Below are 24,507 nucleotides of genomic sequence, written 5' to 3' on the forward strand. Positions count from 1 at the left end.
CCCTCTCTCTCTTCCTCCCGAGAGGCAAACCAGAAACCTCTGAACCTTCTCTAAAACAGCTCCTGAGCTCTCTGCGACCGAGCCCGGGTAGGGTCGAGAGGACCAAAAGACCGGGAGGGGGCGGGGCGAGAACAAGAGGAGGTAGGCTTTGTTCTCGCCCCGCCCCCGCCCCTCCCTAGATATCGCGAGAGGGCGGGTCCGCTTGGCTTCGGCTTCAGCGTCGGCGTCGCTCCCGCGCTGGGGCAGTAGGCCGGCTTCTTTCCGCGGGCCGCGGTTAGGTGTCGGTGGCGAAGGGCGCGCGAAGGGCCGCCAGCCGCGCGGCGTCGGCCCTGGCGTCGGGGTCGTTGTGTCGTCACAACGACTCCGGTAGTCGTCTCCGCGACAGCAGGTGCGGCCGCTTTAGCCCCAGGCGGGCTCCGCGGCTGCCTGGCGAGTCTGTGCACGCGCCCAGCCCTTTCCTTCCTGGACCCGGCGCCAAGCAGCGACGCTGAGCCGACCGCCGGAGCGGCGGGCAATGGCGGCCTCGACGGCCTCGCATCGGCCCATCAAGGGGATCCTGAAGAACAAGAGTTCTACGACTTCCTCTGTGGTGGCCTCGGCCGAACAGCCCGGTCGGAGTGTCGACGAAGAGCTGAGGTGAGAGCCGGGAGCGACGGCCGCGGGTGGGCCTGGGAAGCTCCTCCCCGCTCGGGCGGCCTCGCCTTCCTCCCCGCCGCCGTTACCGGCCCCGACCCCGACCCTGAGCGCTGACCGGCGACCGGGGCAGCTCTGGGGATGCGGCCCCGGCACCGCTCGGGTCTCCGTCCTCCGGCCAGGGTGCCGGCTAGAGTGATTTAAAGAAGACAGGAGCTATGACGTTTATCATTTTTGTTTTTTTTCTTTTTTAAAAGTATATGCGCAGATGTAATATTTTGTAAAACAAACATCTGATCTTTGAACTTTGGGAAATTGGGAACATTAAAGAATCAAATAGAAGTTTCAGAGCTTCACCTGTTAAGCTTTTATAATTTCTTAACTTCGTATCTGAGGTATCTAAAATTTTTCAATGATAAAAGTCTTTTCTTCTTATGTGAACCCTTTAAAATCTGGTCTCAAGCCAATAGGAGACCTCTCCATAAAAGAGACCCTTTTCCCCATTTTTCTAATTGAGCTTCCACAGTCATTCCTTTTTAGGTGAAGATCATGTCTTACTCAGTCTGGTATGGTAGATCCTGGTTTGTCATTTTCTCTCCACTAAGGGGAACAAAAATTTTCCAAGTCTTTGGTCTATATTTAATGAAAATATACTTATTGCTAATTGTTTTTGTATCTGCAGCAAGAATTAGGAGTACTTTCTAGTCTTTGTTCCTCTTGGAAGGCATAACTAAACTCAGAACAGTTCAGAGAGTAGCCACTTAAAATGATCTAGTGATGTTTTAGTCTTTCATACTCACACATACACATGTAAAGAGATGTTGCCCAATAGCATTTTGTTATAGTAAATAATTGGAAACAACCCAAGGTCTGTTAATAAGGACTGGTGAAATATTAATTATGGTACATTTATATGATGAAACAATACACCAGCCTTTTAAAAAGAATGAGATAGATGTATTTGCACAGAGGAAGATATCCAAGGTGCCATGCTCAATGAAAACATAAGTAGTACAGTACAGTAGAGTGTAAAATATACCACTGGATTAGAAGTGCTAGGGGGCTTCGGTGTTACTAAGATAACTAAAAGTATAAAGACTCCTCATTCTGGAGAGAAGTTATTGAAATCTGTAAAGTCATAAAGGTAAAATGAGGATGTTTGTAAAAATTTAAAATATTGCAACTAGAGCAAACCTGTTCAAATATCAATTTAGGTCTGTAAAATGAACTACTGCTATCAAATTTCCCACCACATAGATTTATGGAAATTTGTGTTACCTTAAAGAAAACACTAAGTAGGATGACAGCATAGAATCATGGCCTTTGGATGCTTGACTTACATTCTCTAACAGGAAATTTTCAAACCTGTCTTTTGGGTAAGCTGCTTCAAGTGGGAATTGGTGGGGAATTGGTTGTAGGTTACTAAATTAAGAAAACAAATCTCATGGGCACATAGCTATAGCAGGAAGACCAAGATAGTTTACAAAACCAAAACAAACTGCAGAAAGCTCTTATGCAGTTTCAGAGTATTCAACCACAAGAGTGTGGTTCTCACTGGCAAGCTTAATTTGAGTTTCTTTTTGTTTGGCTACCAAGTAACTTACTGTTTTTCTCTTTCTCTGTTTCCTTATCTTCTACTTATTCTCAACTTTGATCTGCCATAATTTCCTGTGGCCTTACTCAGTGGGTTAGCCTCTCTCTGTTATTGGCTGGGGTTTACTTCCAGGTCTTCCTGCCTTGAAAACCACTATCCTAGACTGCTAGCAGGACAGATTCACTTAGAAGGGACCTTTTACAAGGTTCCAGGGTAGATGATTTTGACTGACTTGTCCAGTTGAGAGGGTTAGCACTGAAGTCTTCAAAGCTCTAATTCATTGAGGTTCATGTTTGGTTCCAAGTAGTAAAAGGGGATGGGCTTTTTCATGATCAGTGTTAATGATTACAGTCATGTAGCAAAGAAAATTCTATTGGTAATACACTCCACATTGTTTATGTCATAGCTTATGCAAACAGTATTATTATGAGAGCCTCTTTGAACAGAAATGATAAAAAACAAAAAACAGTTGAACACTCTTTGTAATGTTTTGATTTTAATTTAAATACAACCAGTATTCCCCCTTTCCTGTAAAGAGGACTGAAAAGAGATAGCTATCTTAGTTACAATACACTGAAAATTCAGAAACTAGTAAGTGTAGTGTAATAGTTTACCTTTAAATGTTGGACCAGAGTATAAGGCAAAAGAATCTCAGATTAATGTGAAAATGACCAGGGATCTAAGTCAATTCTTGTTATTCTTAGTAGTTCTGTTCTGTATAATAACCATAGACACTGAATTAGTGCGTACTGAACCATTGCTCCAAGGGGAAATACAGAGTTAGGTTCCTGCAAGGTTCCTTCTTGTGCCTAGAGCACCAGACAGCACTTTAGCACTACACTTGGGAGCCATTTAAAACAATACATTCAACAAAAAAGCAGAAAACGTGGTACTAAATGGACTGCAAAAGAGACACACACTTACAACATGAGTGCTAAAGCAAAGAAGATAAAGTATCCCCTTGTTTAACAGCTGGGAAGATGTGTATGGAGCAACTCAAATTTTTCCCTGTTCTGTGCATGTCTGTGAGAGATGGAGAAAACGCCTCAGGTATTGATTTTGGAGTTACAAATTTTATCAAGTAGGCATATTTGCAAATTCAGAATCTGCAAGTAACCATACCTTTTATTGGTTTCTTTATCAAGTCGTAGTTTTCCTTTTTCTGCACATACCACTGCTTCACCCTGACTTCATTAGTTATGAGGATATTATTTAACATTTTATTTAACATAGAGACATGTTACCAAGGGATTTTTTTTTTCCTAAGGCCAGAAGTTGAGTTGTCTTATCCCAGTGGTCTCTAAACTTTTTGTTGTGTATCTTTTTAGTAGGAAAAAAATCAAATATGCTTCAAATATGTTTGTTTATAATTTATCTCATATATTACTATCATTGGATAATATTTCAAGGCTCATTATACACTTAAAGTGAGATTCATATAATGCCATATTTCAAATAGTCCTGGAATATTTTTTATACAGTTCTTGTCAAACTTTTTTTGATGTCTCAGTGCTATTATTTTCTTATTCTTGTTACGGTACTGTTATCATCAAGGAATGGTTTCTTCAGTTACCACTTGTCAGATACCATTTTTTGAGGGTTAGTTCAACTGGACAGAATCTGTAAATCCACATAACCAGTTATAGATAAACCTCAATTTTATCACATTGTTCAACTAATTAGAACACCACTGTCATCTCCTATGATTTTGGAATTCCCATTCTATCAGGATACCTTGAATATAGTGTACAACTTGTGAAGGTCTAACATAACAGATCTGGTGAGTAGCCATGTGCATTTCATCAAAAATAAGAAATCATGTATTCTAAGATGTACCATGATTTTATGTACCACCAAGAAAGAAAAAAATACTGTCAATTATAAGATGCCATCCATTTTAAGATGTTTTCAGAGAGGTTGAAATGAGAAACGTGTGCATTTTGAATTGGTGAAAATAATGAAGTTAAATGTTACTAAAGACAGGGCGCCTGGGTGGCTCAGTTGGTTAAGCATTGGACTTGAGCTCAGGTTATGATCTCATGGTCCATGAGTTCCAGCCCTGCATTAGGCTCTGTGCTGACAGCTCAGAGCCTGGAGCCTGCTTAGGATTGTGTCTTCCTTGCTCTCTGCCCCTCCGCCACTTTCACGCGTGCTCTCTTTCTCTCTCTCTCTCCCCCCCCCCCCCTCAAAAATAAGTAAACATTAAGAAAAAACTTAGAAATGTTACTAAAGCCTATTTTATGAGAGGTGTTATAGGTTAGTGATTAATCTGGGGCTAGATTGCCTGGGTTTGGATTCTACTAGTTACTAGCTCTGTGACTTCCAGTGAGTTATTCATTATATCCATGCCTAGTTTAATTGTTAAATGAGTTAATAAATGTAAAGTTTTTAACTCAGTACCTCACCCTCAAATATTAGTCTTCAAGTAGAAATAAATATAGAAGTCTAATTTTTCCCACATCTCAGTAGGTTGTTTTACACAGTATGCTTTGAAGTCACTATGTTCCATTCAAATTCTATGGTACTCTCAGGTGATACAGGCAAATTCTGCTTCAAAACATTGTGCTTGAATTAATTGCCTTTAATATAATTTCATATAAGCATGCTTCAACTTCATCTTTTTCTGCCTGTAAAGGGATATGGACTATAGTCAAAGCCTCACTGAGCAGTTTTCCAAAAGTGACTTCTTGATTACTGATTGCTTTTATTGTTAACTCTTACTTTAATTGTTCAGTAATTGTGTCAAGCTTCAAAGTATTGTACTTTGTCAACTTATGTAAGTTGAATCTTTATTTGAAGAAAGAACCACTTCTTGAAATGTGCAATTAAGAAGTGTAACACCTTGAAGCAAAATCTTGCTTCCCACTCTAAGCGTGGCTAAAACTTATCAAATGAGCAAGTCACAAGCAACAAGAAGTACGAGTAGGTTTTGAGGTGGCATCATATGAGCTATCAAAGTGAAAGTGAGAAGGGGTGATTTTCTGGACGAGATTTAGGCTGCAGGAAAACCAATCTCCCAAGTGGGAGGAGGAAAATGAAACCAGCAGGTGCTTTCGTGCTCCTAGCAGATCTGCAGTGTAAGTGGTGGTGTCCCTCTTTTTTTCTAGGTAGAGAGAATGAACCGCAGGTCATACAAACAGTTTGGAATTAACCTCAAATCCTGCTTTTTGGATTTTGTTACTCCAAACTAATGTTAATTCTGCCAAAACTTTAGAGATGCTTATTTCCATATTTAGTGTCCTCTGCTGAGAGTTTCTTCTACTTCACTACCTTCTCCCTAAGAATTCCGGTGTGCTTTGAAGCCTGTTGTTTTATGCCCTTATTTAGATTGATGATTTTTCAAGATATTGTTATCTTCTTTGGAGCTGATTAATTCTAAGAATTTCTTTTGCTCTTAGTATTACGTTGAGGAAGTGGAGTAAAGCTTTGAATATATAAAACTTCAGTTCTATTTATAGTGGAGAGTAAATGGCAAACAAAAATTTTGGGCTATATATAATGTAGTGATACGTAATGTGGCTTATTATCTTATATATATATTTCTTGGGTTTATATATACACAACATGGTTTAAATCTTTAAATTTGAGTGCTTTATATAATTCTTCATCATTGTAAATCTATATAGATGTGAAGAAGTTACTCGTATGTAAAGAACTTAGTCAAACTCAGAAGGTTTCCAGTAGAAAGGCAAAGTATATAAACATAATTCATAAAAGGAAAGTAAGGGGTGCCTGCGTGACTCAGTCGGTTAAATGTCCAACTCTTGATTTCCATTCAGGTCGTGATCTCACGATTTGTGAGGTTGAGCCCAGTATCACGCTCTGTGTTGTGCTGACAGCACAGATCCTGCTTGGGATTCTCTCCCTCTCTCCCTCTCCCTCTCTCCCTCTCTCCCTCTCTCTCTCTCTCCCTCTCTCCCTCTCTCTCTCTCCCTCTCTCCCTCTCTCTCTCTCCCTCTCTCCCTCTCTCCCTCTCTCTCTCTCCCTCTCTCTCTCTCTTCCCCTTCCCACTTGCACTTGCACACTCTCAAATAAACTTTTAAAAATAAAAGGAAAGTAAAATAACAAGCATTTTCCCATATTTATAAGGTAATGAACAAAGAAACCAGCTTTTTTTAATTATTTTTTTTAATTTTTAGAGAGAGTGCACATGTGTGAGGGAGAGGGACAGAGAGAGAAAATCTTAAGCAGGCTCCACTGAGCATGGAGCCTGATGAGGGGGCTCAATCCCACCACCCTGGGATCATGACCTGAGTCAAAATCAAGAGTTGGGCACTCAACTGACTGAGCCACCCTTTTAAATACTGATTTATACCTGCTCAGGTGGAGAAAACACATGCACAAATATCCAATCTTGGCAAAGTTTGGTGATGATTGGGGACATTACATATTGTTCTCTCTATTAAAACTTTATGACGGGTACGCCTGGGTGGCTCAGTCGGTTAAGCGTCTGACTTTGGCTCAGGGCATGATCTTGCACTTTGTGGGTTCAGGCCCTGCATGGGACCCCTGTGCTGACAGCTCAGAGCCTGGAGCCTGCTTCAGATTCTGTCTCCGTCTCTCTCTGCTGCTCTTCCACTCGTGCTCTCTCTCTCTCAAAAATGAATAAACATTTAAAAAATAAATAAAAGGTAAAACTTTTACAACATGACACTCCATGTTGTCAATATCAAGAACTATAAAGCCCTTAATAAATTTTAACTTAGATATACCTATCCTAGCAAATTATCCTAAAAATATCATTGAATAGATTGTGCCCAAATATGGTAATTTCTCCTTTATTCTAAATAGGAAAATCTTGGATTTAATATAAATATCTAACATTAGGTGGACAGTTTATTATTGAGTCTTGTGCATTTGTTAAAAAAGACTAGGGGCGCCTGGGTGGCTCAGTTGGTTAAGCGTCTGACTTCGGCTCAGGTCATGATCTCACGCTCCATGAGTTCGAGCCCCACGTTGGGCTCTGTGCTGACAGCTCAGAGCCTGGGGCCTGCTTCGGATTCTGTGTCTCCCTCTCTCTCTGACCCTCCCTCGTTCATGCTCTGTCTCTCTCTCTCTCAAAAATAAATAAACATTAAAAAAAACTTTAAAAAAAAAAAAAAAGACTAGAGGGAAGCCTGGCTGAGTCGGGACTCTTGATCTCTGGTTGTAAGGTTCAAGCCCCAAGTTGGGTGTAGAGATTACTTAAAAAATAAAACCTTAAAAAAAAAAAGAAAATTAAAGACTAGAAAATGCAATTTTTCAATTTGCTATTTTCAACTTGGCTTATTATGCTAAAATATATATAGTAACAGCTTCCATATCAGTATATTTATTTTATATATTGTATTTATTGTTTTGTATGTGTATGTAGGCTGTGTATGTGTTTTTATATATATACTGATAGCTTATATATTTTTATATAATATATATTATTTCCTATAGTGAAAGAATATGCAGAAATCAAAATTGTTAATGGGTTCAGGTGCTGGTATTGTGATTATTAAATATTATCCTTAATTTTAAGGAAACATTTCTTTAAAAAAAAATTTCTTTTTAATGTTTATTTTTGACAGAGAGAGCATGAGCGGGGGAGGGGCAGAGAGAGAGGGAGACACAGAATCTGAAGCAGGATCCAGGCTCTGAGCTGTCAGCACAGAGCCCAATGCCAGGCTGGAACTCACAGACCATGAGATCCTGACCTTAGCCAAAGTCAGGCACTTAACTGACTGAGCCACCCAGGTGCTCCAAGGAAACATTATTTCTGCTTGTATCCTACAGTTCTTTTTCTCATATTATCTCACAAAATAGATGTATAGGGTGTTTGGTTTCCCACCCATTAGAAGAACCTCTTAAACTCCAAAGGTCTGTCATTCCCCTGTCCTAAGAAGTAATGATGATAAATTGTCATTTTTAATTCAATATTGTTAACATCGTTTAGGAAATAACTTGTTTTCTTTGAAGTTAGGAAGTACCTAACAAGGTCATTAATATGTATTTATATTTAAGTATTTTGTTGTAACATAATACATATACGGAAAGATGTGTTAAATGTAATTTTAAAGTTTAAGAAATTATAAAATTATAAATTATTTATGTCATAAAATTATTATATATTATAAAAACCCCTGTAACCACCATCCTGTTTAAGAAAAAAAAAAATGTTTCTATTACTTCAGAAATGTCCCCTGCCCTTTCCGGTCACACTCTTTCCTCCCCCCACCCCCAACATAATCACTCTCCTGACTTTTGTGGTAATCATATAAGCATACATCCTTACACACTTTAGTTTTGCCAGCTTTCAAACTTTATAAATGGATGTGTTAGTTTTCTTTCACAGTATCTTTAATAGGAAGTCTTAATAGAATAGGACTGTCTATTAATACAGGTTTTATGAAACTTTTACCTGTGCTTTTGTTTCTGACTCACGCTTAACTCCAGGTGTCATTTCAGAGACATTTGTTTCTCAGGAGGGAACATTAGCTACGGTATCATAAGTCTCACTTTGTTTATTAATTAGAATTGCTTTCTTCACAGACTTTAATTCTCTTAAAGCTTGTGTATGTTTGTTTCTTTTGTGACTCTTCTAATCAGAGCTCCTTTATCATGTCTGTTACCTAAATCTTTAGAAATGTATCTCTTCACTGCGAGTTTCCTTATATAGACTATGACCATGAGCGGACCTAGTCATTTGCTTTCTAAATTCACAGAAACGTATAGATAAGAAATGTTTAGCAAAATGTCTGAAACAGTAGACTTAGTCAAATACAGAACAGGTTGTTTTTTTAGAAAAATTCATTCTGTGGCAGATCTTAAATATTTCAAAATCATTTAAATGTTGAGTCTTACAGGGCAAGATGGACGGTATCCAGTTCAAAAGCAACTTTAAACATCTTTTCAGAATGCCCTTTTCAGCCCATTCTCTATAGTGCTAAGTGAGATATGATTTCAGGATTTTTAACCCAAAGCTTTAGATTTTAAAATCATAAGGGGCACCTGAGTGGCTCAGTTGGTTGAGCGACTGACTTTGGCTCACGTCATGATTTCACGGTTTGTGAGTTCGAGCCCTGGGCCGGGCTCTGTGCTGACAGCTCAGAGCCTGGAGCCTGCTTCGGATTCTGTCTCCCTCTCTCTCTGCCCCTCCCCCACTCATGCTCTGTCTCTCTGTCTCAGAAATAAACATTAAAATTTTTTTTTTTTAAATCATAAACACTCCTTATGTTTTCATGGTACTTATATAATTTTGTTTTCACAGACAGTATTTCAGTTGATTATCTCAACAACCCTGTATTGTAAGGAAGACTTACTAAAACTCCATTTTATTATAATTTCCATGTAGAATAAATATAGCCCAAAGCAGGGTGTTTGTTGGACTTGCCTGTAGTCCTAGAACTAGTGAAGAGTAACTGAGACCTGAACCTTAAATATCTTTCTCCCAGTTAAACTGTGTTTTGTTTTGTTTTTCTGCCCCAAGACCAGTTCTGTATTACTCGATAGATAGCAACTAGACCTCTAAAGAAATCAATATTATAAAGCAGGGTCTATTTTTCCAGTTTAGTTCAATCAAGTTTTGTTGTTGTTGTTGTTGTTGTTGTTGTTGTTGTTGTTTTAATACTAGTGAGATTTAAATTTGATTAGTTGAAAGTTCAGGTGCATTCCATCCTGAATTTTAAAGAGAAAAACCACTCTTCAAAGAAGAAATCTTGTTTCTGTGCTTCCAGTGATGGACCCATATGTCTTAATTTTTAACTTTGTAACAGGCTTTTAAGATTTTACCTGTTTCATGGCGAAGAGACATTAGGTAATTTCTGACTGCTTTTGGGGGGAAAGTGAGAATTGTAGTCTTAGTCACTTGTGGAGTATGTCTGGGCCACCTTTGCCTCTTGGTAAAACAAAGGGTAAGGAACTTGTAGTCAAAAGTACTTAGTCTGTCGTGGAATATTCAGCCTTAAAAAGGAAGGAAATTTTGATACATGCCACAACATAGATAAACCTTGAAGACATTAAGTGAAATAAGCCAGTCACAAAAGAACAAATACTTTATGAGTCTACTTACATGAGGTACCTAGAGTAGTTAAATTCATAGAGACAGAAAATGGAATTGTGGGTGCCTAGGGCTGGGAGAGGGGAGAATGGGGAGTTAGTGTTCAATGGGTAGAGTTTCAGTTTGGGAAGATGAAAAAGTTCTGGAGATTGGGTGGTGGTGGTGGTTTCACAGCAGTGTGAATGTACTTAATGCCACAGAACGACTGTATATTTAAAAATGGTTTAAAATGGTGAATTTTATGTTACGCATATTTTACCATAATAGGAAGAAGAAAAAAGTGTTTAGTCTGAGATAGGGATGCAGGGGTGCTTTGGAGGAGAAAGCAAGAGAACATAAAAGGCTCACCTGCCATGAGTAGGCACATAAAATTTTGAGGTAACTCAAGGCATGAAGGAAATACGGTGTTAAAGTTTAAATAATGTAATTTTTCAAGAGCATTTCAATCTGGATGTTGGTGGATTTAGGAAAATTAAAAATACCTCACCAATATCTCACTACAAAAACCTCACCAGTGTGGACAAATGCAGAAAAGATTTGAATCTGTGTAAAATCTACATTGATTTTTTACAGTAGTTTTATTTTCAAGTATATAACCAAGGCACAAACTGTGTATGAAAAAAATATTTTTGGGGTGCCTGGGTGGCTCAGTCGGTTAAGCGTCCGACTTTGGCACAGGTCATGATCTCACAGTCCGTGAGTTCAAGCCCCACATCGGGCTCTGTGCTGACAGCTCAGAGACTGGAGCCTGCTTCGGATTCTGTCTCCCTCTCTCTCTGACCCTCCCTCGTTCATGCTCTGTCTCTCTCTGTCTCAAAAATAAATAAACATTAAAAAAAAAATTTTTTTTAAAAAGAAAAAAATATTTTTGGGTGGCAGAGAGGTCTTTGACGTCTCTTTTAATGAGTAGATCAGAAGAATTTATAATTAAGTCATCTAATTATTTAACACGTTAAAAGATGTGTAAATATTTTGTTGAATGGATGTTAACTAATGTTTATAAAACACTTGTTCGTATTTCTCTTAAGTAAATTTATCTCAGGTGCTCTGAATATACCATTTCTTAGCAAACTCTTATTTTTCTAGATTAAAGAAAAACTGAACTGTAATTTTATTTGCAACCTAAATCTTTATTAATGGTATTTAAATTTAGTGAGGTATTCTCTGCAGTTTTATGTTCTAATTCTTTTTATTGTTTTGAAAATCTTTGAAAAAATTAGGCCAAGGAAAGTTTTGGTGTTTTTTATTTTTATTTATTTTATTTGTGTGTGTCCAGGCTTCTTTATTTAAGAAAGTTATGAGTGATGTGGGGATTAAAAACAAGAGCATCCTTGTACTTTACCTTCCCTCCAACCAGTTTCCCCCAAACTCCCTGCCCCCACACCCTTTGTGTTCCCAAATCCTTTCTTAGTGGATGAAGAACTTAATCCTAAAGTCCTGGTTTGAACAAACCCCAGGTTTTGTTTCTCTAGCTCTCCCCCTTCCTCTGGCCCCCATTCCTGGGAAGGGCTGGCACCTCACTTTGCATGGGAGAGACCTGAGTGGTGACAGATGGAAGGAAAGGCTTCACTCTTAAGGAGAGGGACTGAAGAGTACAGTGTAGTGAAGTGAGGGCCCCCATTGCCTGGGGTACCAAAATGGAGCCCTGGTGCCAGAGGAAAGGATACTGGTGCCCTTGAGAAAGGGGATGCAGAGCCTCAGAATCCTCTTGTTGCGAACAGTCACTGCTTGTTTGCCCTTCTGCCAATGATTGCAGAACCACACTCATACTACATCCTTCTCAAGCCTGAGCTGCTGGGCAGTGTGGCTGATCTGTTGCAGGGTAGGTTTTGGAGCATGTCCTCCAGGTTGCCTCTCATTCAGTTCTTGACACTTGTTTGCTTTCTCTTTTGGGCTTGCCCAAGGGTCTCTGCTTTGCATAGCTCCTGTGGATTTTTATTGTTGTCAGCTTTCTCCACCCACTTCTGCAGGGGCCACAGCTTACACATGTTCTTGAAACTGAGCTTCAGAGCCTCAAAACAGCAGATGGTCATTTGGCTGAGCACCTTCCCAAAGAGAACCTCCAGGGTGAGCCCCACATTGCCCCGAGCATATCCCAGGGTGATCCGCTTCTGCTTCAGGAGCTTGGCAAATTGTTCCAGGTCTGCAGAGCTTTGATGTCCTGGGACTCCTTAGGGTTTTGCTCAAGCTTCACAGCCCCAGGTGGGGCACCGCAGGGATTGGGGAAGGCCCCCTCAGAGTTGCTCTCCACCCTGGCTCCCCACTCACCCTCCAGCTGAGAGGTCTCCAGGCTGCCAGGACCTCCAACCTGAGGTCCACAGTATGCCGTCTTCCCTCATAATTCGTACAGCATGGGGGCGTGGGGGAATCCCCCACATCTCAGGGCCTGGCCCAAAACCCCCTGTCCCATTCCTGACCCACTGGAAGGGCCTTGGAAGCTCAGCCAGGTCTGAGGGTCAACCCAGCTGGGCTCTGGCCTTCCCTGCCCATCATCTCCATTGCCTATCGCCTCCACTGCCTGGAGGGACAAGAAGGCCAAAGCAGAAACCAGGTGTCCCACCATGAGGAACAGAGGCACCCCAAGCTCAGGGCCTGGAAACATCTTGTTGTTTTTTATTGAACGGTTACTAGTAGATGAAAAATCCTCAACTAATATCATGCAGTGTGTAAATTTCAGGTTTTTTGCTGTTGTTAATTCCATAGGTCAGATAAGACTAAGCATGTCATAATGTAATAGTGTCTTGAATGCCTGGTGAAGATTCTAAATAGTGTTTTTAATATGTGGGCACTAAGTATTCTATAAAATATTTACTGACATTTATTGTAATTACTTAGGCTTTTACCCTAAGTCACTTTCTATTCCAAGAAAGTATTTGTAAAAATAGAAGCTAGCAGTCAAATAGAAGTTGAAATGTGGGATTTGGATGTTTGTGAACTTTAGATGTGCACATTTTTTATCTTTTACTTCACTGAGGGAATTTGTTTTTCTTTTTAATTTTAGTAAAAAATCCCAGAAGTGGGATGAAATGAACATCCTGGCGACATACCATCCAGCAGACAAAGACTATGGTTTAATGAAAATAGATGAACCTAGCACTCCTTACCATAGGTAATGTTTCCCAGACATTCCTTTTTTACTTCCATTTTGCATTCGATTTGAGCTTCTGGATAACAGCTGATTTAAGTTTCTGTATGATTTTATACTTGCTACTGGAGCACTAATCAGTAACTTAACTGAATATTTTTGTATAATAGTATAAGTAATATGTAACTTTAAAATTTGGGGGATCCGTTTGTACATCATAATTGTAGTAGTAAATGTTTGTTGTAACTCAGCGGTCCCTAGTAAAAACACTAAAAACAAGAATAAACATGAAGATTGTGACAAAGGTAGAAAGAGATAATGAAATAGGTACAGGTACTGAAACTCAATACTAATAAAGCTTGAGGGAAGAAATAGACATATTATTTATGAAAAGTTAATGCCCTTGTTTTTCTGATTACAAGTATATAATATAAAACATGTCTTAAAGCTTTTATTGTACCAGAAGCAAAAATCAGGGCTTTCTTCCTTTTCAATAATTGTAATAGATATCCTTTATTATCTGTGTTGGTTAGAAATAACTATCCGAAAAGAATTAAAATTGTATGTGACTCAAAAAAACAGTCATAGGCATTATTTTTAGACTGTTTATATTTAAAATATAATAAATCTGAATGGTATTTTATTAGGTACTGCTCCCTCCCCCCCCCTTTACCTTACCTATATCCTTCCTCTGGGAGTTGTCAAAGTTATTTGGTCCTTAAGTAATTGAGGCTACACACACACACACACACACACACACACACACACACACGTGTGCTTTGCTTTTATCGACTTAGTGCTCTTTTAAAAAAAAATTTTTTTTTTAATGTTTATTATTTTTGAGAGACAGAGACAGAGTGCAAGCAGGGGAGGGGCAGAGACAGAGGGAGACAAAGAATCCCAAGCAGGCTCCCATGCTCTGTGCTGTCAGCCCAGAGCCCAACATGGGGCTTGAACTCACACTGCGAGATCATGACCTGAGCTGAAGTTGGCTGCTTAACCAGCTGAGCCACCAGGCACCCTGACTTAGTGCTCAGTTTTACCAATTTCTTTAATGGCCCTTTTTAAAAAGAGTTTTATTTAATAGAAGAAGATGCTTTTAATAGATCTAATCATGTTATACTAAAGAATTTCACACTGTTGGAGTGCCTGGGTGGCTCAGTTGGTTAAGTGTCCAACTCTTGATTTCAGGTCATGATCTCACGGCTCATGAATTCGAGCCCCGTGTTGGACTCGGTGCTGCTGGTGTGTAGCCTGTTTGGGATTCTCTCTCTCTACCCCTCCCCTGTTCTCTCTCTCTCTCTCTCTCTCTCTCTCAAATAACTAAACTTAAAAAAAAATTTTCACAGGGTACAAAAGTTATGCTTCTCTATACATGTACGTATGTGTATATATACACACACAAACACACGATTCGTCTGTAAATTTTATAGCATAACCTAGAGTTGTCTGTAGAAATTTTGCAAGTTGATAGATTATTTTATCCTCCTCTGTTTAATTATATCCAATAATGTAAATGAGTTTATTTCAACTTCCCATGGAAAAAAGAGCATTATCTAAACTATAGCACTTATTTAACTTGTCTCCTCAACCAGGAAAGGTATAAATCAGCATTTTTTAAAAATATAGGTGGCTTCTGGGGCACCTGGGTGGCTCAGTCGGTTAAGCGGCCGACTTCGGCTCAGGTCGTGATCTCGCGGTCCGTGAGTTCGAGCCCCGCATCGGGCTCTGTGCTGACAGCTCAGCTCAGAGCCTGGAGCCTGTTTCAGAATCTGTGTCTCCCTCTCTCTGACCCTCCCCCATTCATGCTCTGTCTCTCTCTGTCTCAAAAATAAATAAACGTTAAAAAAATTAAAAAAAAAAATATATAGGTGACTTCTGCTTTTATACACCTTTCAGCGACTTGAGAATTAAAGATGCCCATGTTTGTAATTAAGTGGGGAGAAAATGTTTTATTAGAGTTAGATTGGGAAAGCTAAATATAAATAGCTTTTTAACTTTCTGAATTGGGTCTTTTAGGATCTAATTACGGTATTTTACCTAACCTTATGTCTATATAGATCATTTGTTTCTATCTTCAGGTTGATGTACAAATACATATTCTGAAACCAGACAGTGGTTTTGTTATTGTTTTCCTACATATTTGTTTCCTCCTGCTGGATGGAATAATTGGAGTATTTTTATTTTTTACAAATGATTCGAGTTGTTAATATTTATTTTCATGGCTACAGTAGATCATTTGGAGGATTTTCTTGATTAGTGCTGAATTTTTAAATGTCTGCATGAAATAGAAACAAAATTAAGGCTTAAAGATGACAACAGAGCTATAAATATGTCGATACAAGTAAATCAATAGAATTACAGTTCTCTACCTTGCTTTTCTGCTTGAAAAATTATAGTTCAGGTATTAATTATAATGTGCTGTCATTCTAGTATGGTAGGTGATGATGAAGATGCTTTGAGTGATTCAGAAACCACTGAAGCCTTGACCCCAGATATCTTAGCAAAGAAGTAAGTACTGAAGACTACTATGAAGTATTTTTACTCGTGCTTAATTGTGCAGAGTTAAATGCATTCCACTTGTACAAGTGTGAAAAAGCATGTGCTAAGTTTATCTGGATTTTTCATAGCAACTTGTTTCTAGATTAAAATCAAAGTATGCAGGTAGCAGAAAGATTAGAGTACTAGAGGCTGGTACACAGGTTCCTTTTGTCAATACCCTATGCTTTTTTTTTTTTTTTTTTTTTTTTTTTTTTAAATATACTGTGTTTTAAAGATCTAAGTAAGATGGAGTATCTGGTTGGCTCAGTCAAAAGCATGGGACTCGATCTTGGGGTCATGAGTTCGAGCCCCATATTGGGTCTGCATCTAGAGATTTCTTAAAAATAAATAAACTTTAAAAAAGATTGAAGTAAGAAAGGCAAAAATAAATGGGTTCATAAACAAAAAGCTCTATTCCTTTGCTGTTCATTGATTTCTGTCACCCTCCACTGTTCTTGTTGCTTACTGGTTTCTATACTCATTCCCACTTTATTTTATTTTCCTCATCAGGTTATAGTTAGCATATTAATGATCTTTAAATGTTTTTATGAGACTGAGAAGTTGAATGAGACACTCAATAAAAGAATATCACAGTGTTGATGTCTTTGTAAATGATTGTTGTGTAGATTAGCTGCTGCTGAAGGCTCAGAGCCAAAGTATCGGGTTCATGAACAAGAAAGCAGTGAAGATGAGGATAGTGACCTCTCACCTGAAGAACAAGGTAGTTCATTTCCTTTACTGCTTTTAGCAGTGTGCTAATAATTTTTGCTAAAATGAATTCATTATTTAATAATTTATTTAATAATCCATTATTTGAAGGTTGTCAAGTGGTTTTCCTTTTGAGGAAGTGGATGGTGGGGGGATTAGGGAGCAACATTTTTATAATTCAGATTCTGCTTGTGTGGGTTTATTGGATAACAACTCTCCCCCCCCCCCCCCCCCCCCCCCCACCGCCAATTGCAAGAATTTGGGAAAATATTACCATCTTTTTGTAAGTGTTATTTTCTTTGTACTTTTTTTTACTATTTGGTATAGAGTAGATGCTCAGTAAGTATTTAGTAAATTAGTGCTTTAGAGTCTTTGAATATTTGGGTGATCTTAAAATGTATACCAGTGAGAGCTAATTTCCCAATTGCTTGTGCTTTTTCTTTTTTAAAACAGCAGTGAAACTTGCCAAATGAACCAAGATGGTTAGATGTAGAGTGAAGATCTTTATTAGGTCCCATTGAACATTGAACGAAAAGAACAGTAATGTCATAGACAAGGAGATAAAGAGCTCTCTCAACAGGGTTGGAAGAGGCTCTTGTAGCCCACACAGTAGATAGTTAAGGCATTGCTACCTACTCACGGTTTCTGTTTTTACAAATAACACTGGTTATCTGTGGAGGTAAGAAGACAAGATATTTCACTTTGTTACTTTTTAAACTTTTTGACCATGTCAATGTATAGTTTTTTCAAGAATTAAAATTGTTTATATAGTTTAACTATTTTTAAAAGGAAAAGCCAAGCCTATATAGGGAAAACGATGCAAGTAAAACACACGTACCCTCACAAAAAGAAAGAGTAGTAGTGTACTTGAAGCCACAGGTGTTACCTGTACTGTAAAAGAGTTCTGAAACTGTACGGCTAAAATTTTGAATATTATGCTACTTAATCCTCAGGATCTTTGTCATGTGTAGCTCCTAAGATATAATTTGTTATTCCTGTCTGTCATCTTCAGAATATAGCATATTCAACAAACTATGATGGTCTGAGCCTAATTGTTATACAAAGGAGCCATATACAGATAGCCCAGTCTCAAGTTGTATTATAGGTCTTGTACCCTCAGTGACTTCCTAATTACTTTTCAAAAATATACTCCAAAAGACCCTTGAAAACAGTTTCAAATAGAAGTTGTTTCTAGACCTGGTTTCCTCATTATTCTCTTGAAAACATGATCTGTTGAGAAAAGGAATTTATTATTAATCTATACTGTCAGTTTTCATTAAGGGATTTTTCCTCAAATTGTAGTTACATGGATTAGCCAGCAGGGGGAGCAATTTGATTACAATTTCAAAAGTTCAGTTCCTGCTGGTAGAGTTACTGACTCATGTAGGTGTTTATTGCCTTTAAACAAATTACATATTTGAAAGTCTTTGTTTATTGGTAGAAATCCTTAGAAAAAATTATCTTGTAACTGATAGTATAACAATTAAGATACAGGCTATGGAGTCAAATCTAAATTTGTACTCCAGGTATCTCTTGTCTAATTTGTAATTTCTCTGAACTTCAGTTTCTTCATTTCAAATTGGGATCTATAAAAATATTTAGAGGTAATGTGAGCATTAAATAAGATAAAGGAGGGGCGCCTGGGTGGCGCAGTCGATTAAGCATCCGACTTCAGCCAGGTCACGATCTCGCGGTCCGTGAGTTCGAGCCCCGCGTCAGGCTCTGGGCTGATGGCTCGGAGCCTGGAGCCTGTTTCCGATTCTGTGTCTCCCTCTCTCTCTGCCCCTCCCCCGTTCATGCTCTGTCTCTCTCTGTCCCAAAAATAAATAAAAAACGTTGAAAAAAAAATTTAAAAAATAAATAAGATAAAGGATTTAAAGCTGATTCATATTGTAAGTGTTCAGTGAATAATAACTTTTAATAATTTAAATAATTGGTATGTTCTGCATTATATTATTTTATAGAATAGTTAAAAAAAAGTATACAAAAGAGACTCACTTGTGAAGTTCACATAGAGAGTTGATTATTGTTAGAGCCAGGGTTGAAATCTTAATGTCCTTGTACTCTTTGCAATGTGTTTCTCTACCATACAAGGATTGTAGATAAAATGGGCATAAATATTCAAAGAAGGTTGAGACCAGTAGTATTAGCATCTTTCTATGAAATGAATAGATTGCATATTTTAAATTTATGCCATACATTTTAAATATTGTAAAATTAGGATATATCTGTAACAAGCAAAACCAAATTCAACATCTCTTAGAATTTAAAATAAATAATTTTCTTAGACTATCAGTAGTGTTCACAAACACGTTAACATCAACTCCTTGGAATAAGAAACTACAAATTAAAACAGCATCTTAGTACCTTTCTTTCCTTTCAGATCAACGAAGATTAGAATGAATGACAATTTTTCTTTGGCTGTGAATGTGGAGAAATAAGTTACTGATACACTGTTGGTGGGCATGAAAAATGGTTTGGCTTTTCTGGAGGGCAGTATAGCAATATATGAGCCCCAAGCTTTAAAAGAAAATGACACCCTTTGATCTAGCAATTCAGTTTTCCAGAGTCTGTTCCAATGTTTTGTAAACATTTTTTACAAAGTCATACTCAGTATACATGTATGCATAAATTACAAAAAGAAACAGTACTCACCTTTAGTATATGTAGTGCAATCCGGTTTATTCTGTTTTCATTTTCTAAAAAATGCTGGTTGTGACTCACTAAAGAGTCCTGATGCATGATTTGCAAAAAAACACTAGTTCATATTGAGAAAATCATAGAACCAAAACACAAAAATGTATGTGTATTACACTATAAAAACACTGAAAATACAAAGGAGGGGAATCAGAAGTCTTTCACCCAAGAATAGAAGATGAAATGGTAACTCAGTACTTTACAACCATTTAAAACTTATATAAATCTGCTACGTATGTGGCAGAATTTTACTATATCTTCATATACCTTATTGTCTAAACTCGGGATCATTTTAGAATGAAAGAAAGGGTCATACTATATTTCATCAGATGGTGCACATAAACTAAACTTGCCTGGGCAAACAGGGACATATGGTAATCCTAACTATAGAGTAAGTGAAAAAACAGCATATATAAAAATATATGAGTTATTTTTAGAAAAAACATATTTTTAGAAAATGCTCTAAAGTTAATGGTAATTTGAGTGAGGAAATTGTTTTTTTTTTAAGTTTCTGCCATAAACGTATGTTGCTTTGTAATGATAAATATTACCTTTTTAGTAAATATATCTGGTATTGGAGGCAATCAGAACCATTTTTAAGAATTTGTTATTGAGGTATAATTGATGTTAAATTAGCTTCAGACACACAGCATACTGATTCAGCAACTCTATACACTACTCAGTGCTCATCATGATAAATATAGTCACAATCTGTCACTGTATACAATGTTATTATGGTATTACTGACTGTATTCCTTATGCTGTATTTTACATCTCCATGACTTACTTTGTCACTGTAAGTTTGTAAAACCATTTTTGTGTGTGCTTTTTTATCATTGGTTTTTACATCATCTGAATACTTGAAAGGCGTCACTAAAAATTTAGTCATGAGGATTTGGTCTTTTTATTGGCCTCTTTTTTAAATTTTACTTCCTTCTACCATATCATATTCTCAAACAATAAATCAAATCACAAAAGTAATTTTTTTTATTTTTTTTTATTTTTTATTTTTTTTTTATTTTTTAATATATGAAATTTACTGTCAAATTGGTTTCCATACAACACCCAGTGACAAAAGTAATTTTTAAATACAGAAGAAGAAAGATGCCTGGCAAGATCTTGGTAGTTTGAAACAAATGTTTATGGAATACTGAGATGGCTGTTAGTCTCAGAACTTGCCTTCTTCCAACCCAAATAGAGGCTGAAAAGTGATTGATCAATACTAACAAGAACTATAAATGCCTACTTTTGAAACATAAATAAGTGTAAGGCATCTGTAAGTGCAGATGATGGTGAAAACTTAGAGGGAATTAGAGGAGATTGAGAAAGTACTTTGAGTAGTCTTATTCTGAGCTTTCTCTACGCTTTTTTGGCATTGAAATGGTTTAATGAATACTGTAACAAAACTATTGCAAATGAATTTTAATGCTCTTGTTTGACAGAATAAACAGTTGGCAATTTTATGTCACCCCCCCCCCTTTTTTATTCACTGGTCTAAGAAGTTTTAAAATCTCAGAACTATTTCTTCGTAAACAGTTAATGTTTAAATGCTATTTACAAAATATCAGTTATATTTATTTGCCACTAACTTTGTATATCTATGCTGAAGACCATAAATGAAAGAATAGTCTAGGGTCACTTCACTGTGCCTTATAATAGCCTTTTCTTAAAATTACTCTGGGAATGAGGTTATGTGTTTAGCTAGCAGTGTTTTAAGTCACGGCAGTTTCTTAGTGGATAAAAGGAATTTGTAATTATAAAAATGGAAGACTAAAATTACCCCATAGTTCTTTGACCCAGAATTGTAACCACTGTTACTTGTTGAGTTATATTTTCTGTGCGTATGCATACACATGCGTGCAGGCTTTGTACCTGACATATGTATGGTATTATATACCTTGCTCTTTTTCTCATTCTACTCTTGAGATTTTTCTTGCATCTTTAAGTTTTCTTCACAAATGTAACTATTAAGGGCTTTTATTCCTATTCTACCTTTAAGATATACTTGAACCATCTAAAAGAGATAGGGCCAGGTAGTAAATAGTTTAATAGTTTTGTGGGCTATATAGTTGCTATTGTACCTACTCAACCCTGCCATTCTGCCATTGAGTTCAAAAGCAGTCTTAAGCATTACAAAGACAAATTAGCATGATTGTGTTCCAATAATAGTTTATTGACCAGACAGATGCAGGCTGTAGTTTCCCAGTCCTTGAGCTAAAGACTTTCTAAGCCTACTTTTTGTATCTTGTAGAAAAAAAGCGACAATTTGAAATGAAAAGAAAGCTTCACTACAATGAAGGACTGAATATTAAATTAGCTAGACAATTAATTTCAAAAGACCTGCATGATGATGAGGAAGATGAAGAAATGTCAGAGACAGCAGCTGAAGAATGCATGAACGTGGAACAATCAAATCAAGGTTAGATGTTTCTGAAATCATCACTGATACTCTCATGATTCTTTGTGCCTAAATAATATACTTTGTTTTGCTTTACACATAAGTTTGAAGAGCCTCGGAAAAATTTTTTGAAATTCACTTATGCCAAACTTCCTAAAATTTCAAGCCCTATGGCTAATTTCAAAATAAAGTTTTTGTGCCCAGAGTTGATTTAAGACCAAGCATTAAGTATATGGCTGGGGTTTTTTGTTTGTTTACTTGGTTTAAGCAGTGATGTTTATCTTTACATTAAGCTGTGTTTTCTTTTTGATGTTTCAGATTGTATTTTATCTGCCATACCAATCTAAGGTTTAAACTTTTTAAAAGAAACCTGTTTTTAATATGGAAGACTTATTTAACATCCTTTCAAGTACAAAGAATGTCAGATCTTTCCAGTGTTGATTCTTTTGACTGTTGGATTGATAAAATATCTGGCTGATTTTTCTATTTGTTTTTAAGTCTCAGACAGTTAGCCCTTGCAACCTACCAGCTCTTGATCCATCATAGTGAATAGATTTTATTTATTTTTAATAAACTGTTATTCTGGTATTTAATGTAGGTGAATCTTCTATACCGCTAATACAGATTTTGTGCCCATTTACCTTCTCTTTGTACTTGAAAACGGGAGATTTACTTTATTTGTTGTGCCTCATAGTTAAATCTCTGGAAAGTAAATAATTATTAGTGTTTTGGTGAGCATATATGAAATATGAATCTGTGGTGTAGGACCTGATGATTGTGTCTCATTTCATGTCCTAATTGTAATATTTTTGTTTATTCTATATTATGCTTTAGCCTTTCATTTTGTTTCATATAGCATTTCATTTCCATTTTATTCACCATATTTTTTTTTTTTAGTTTATATGTAACTGAACAAACTACATTTTAAGTAATTACTGTTACATGTCTCTCTCTTCCTCTTAAAATTTATTGTCCATTTTTTTTTTAATTTTTTTTTTTTTAACGTTTATTTATTTTTGAGACAGAGAGAGACAGCATGAACGGGGGAGGGGCAGAGAGAGAGGGAGGACACAGAATCGGAAGCAGGCTCCAGGCTCTGAGCCGTCAGCCCAGAGCCTGATGCGGGGCTCAAACTCACGGACCGTGAGATCGTGACCTGAGCTGAAGTCGGATGCTTAACCGACTGAGCCACCCAGGCACCCCTATTATCCATTTTTAGTAGGGACATACCCTAATCAGTCTTCCCCACTTACCTATATATCTCAGTGATGTATTTTTATGTATTCAAAGTGAACATTTTTTTGGTTATAACTTTTCATCAATTTCTGCTCAGACTTTCAATATCAATTCTTAGTGACAATGGCAAAGCACTAGGAATACCCCTCATTTGCTGGAAATTTGCACCAGTACCACTGTGCAAATATTAACAGGATTTTTTTTTTAAGTCATGGCTTTTGACAAATAACTCTGGCCTTTTGTCTGTCATTGCTTTTAAGACTTAGATTTCACACCTTTAGTAATGTAAACACATTTTTTTCATTTAAATACAATAGATGATTAAAATTTGTGTTAGCTCAGTGCCTGATTTTTCTTCAGTAGGGATGAAGTACTCCTTACACAGGAATTTATCTTACTTAGCATTATAAAGTCCACAAGGATAGAAAAGACTGTAATAAGGCATAGGGAAGTAAATTCCTTATTTGTCCTCTACTCTTTTTGAGACTTTAAAAAAAAAATCTTAATTGGCTTTTAAAATCTCCAGGTCCTGGGGAGCCTGGGTGGTTCAGTCGGTTGAGCGTCTGACTTCGGCTTAGGTCGTGATCTCTTAGTCTGTGAGTTTGAGCCCTGCATCGGGCTCTGTGCTGACAGCTCAGAGCTTGGAGCCTGCTTCAGATTCTGTGTCTCCCTTTTTCTCTGCCCCTCCCCCACTCATGCTCTGTCTCTTTCTCTGTCAAAAATAAATGAACATTAAAAATTTTTTTTAGAATATTTAGGAAATACACACATGATTTTATGTCAGACTGATTAGGCTACATCAAATATAACTTGTTTTTTAGGTTTTTATATTTGTTTATCATCCATGACAGTGGAAGGGAACTTTAGCTCAGGTAGTTAAGGTTGGCAGTACACAACAAATTATATTGACTTTTTTTCTTTTTTCTTTGCAGGATCTACTGCAAGTGACCAACTGCAAAACAAATCACAGAGTTCATAGAAAAGACTTGTTCAACACTGTAATTGTCAGATATAAACCTTGTTACTATAATACACTGCTTCTTGTTCTCAACAATTCATGACTTAAGTACCAAAATGCATACCAATTATTATATATTGCCAAGAATTAAATAGAGACTAATTAGAATGAAATGCCTACTTGATACATATATTCTTGTGCCTAGTACTTCACCACAAATACAGCATAATGTCATCAGTCCAAAACTGAGGTTTTATAAGAACACTGGTTAATTTGTATAAGATATTATATAGCTTTTTATGCTTTAGAGGTTAAATAATATCTCTTGGGGGGGTTCTAATTTATTCACTTCTAGATGTGATAGCTCTTATAAAAAGTTTTTTTTTTAACTCAAATCCAGTTGGAGCAACCAATTATATAGGCTGGTAAAATACTGAGTCTAAGAAGTATTTTAACATGTGTCTTCAACTTGATTTGTCTGTTTAATTGAAAAGGATTATAAGAGTAATTGTTGCATTTTCTGGCCTACTATCTTTAAAATTACCCTTGAGTTTCTTTATGTTTACAAGGACAGGATTGAATTTTTTCTCATCAAAACTAGCTTTTTTCACAAATAAATTATCAGGTTAAACTT

At 37.1% G+C, this 24,507-nt stretch overlaps 1 protein-coding gene and 1 pseudogene across 1 annotated transcript; one reads left to right on the forward strand and one right to left on the reverse strand.

The window, feature by feature from the left end:
• Positions 1-224: 224 nt before the first annotated feature.
• On the forward strand, positions 225-24,046 carry PPP1R2 (protein phosphatase 1 regulatory inhibitor subunit 2). The gene is made up of 6 exons (XM_042955266.1): positions 225-636; positions 13,252-13,359; positions 15,769-15,846; positions 16,503-16,597; positions 21,533-21,700; positions 23,848-24,046. The coding sequence occupies exons 1-6, from the start codon at positions 515-517 to the stop codon at positions 23,892-23,894; spliced, it is 618 nt and encodes a 205-aa protein (XP_042811200.1). The 5' UTR covers positions 225-514; the 3' UTR covers positions 23,895-24,046.
• On the reverse strand, positions 11,714-12,813 carry LOC122230359 (annotated as a pseudogene).
• Positions 24,047-24,507: the final 461 nt, after the last annotated feature.

Source organism: Panthera leo, chromosome C2, assembly GCF_018350215.1.
Source record: "Panthera leo isolate Ple1 chromosome C2, P.leo_Ple1_pat1.1, whole genome shotgun sequence".
Lineage (NCBI taxonomy): Eukaryota > Metazoa > Chordata > Mammalia > Carnivora > Felidae > Panthera > Panthera leo.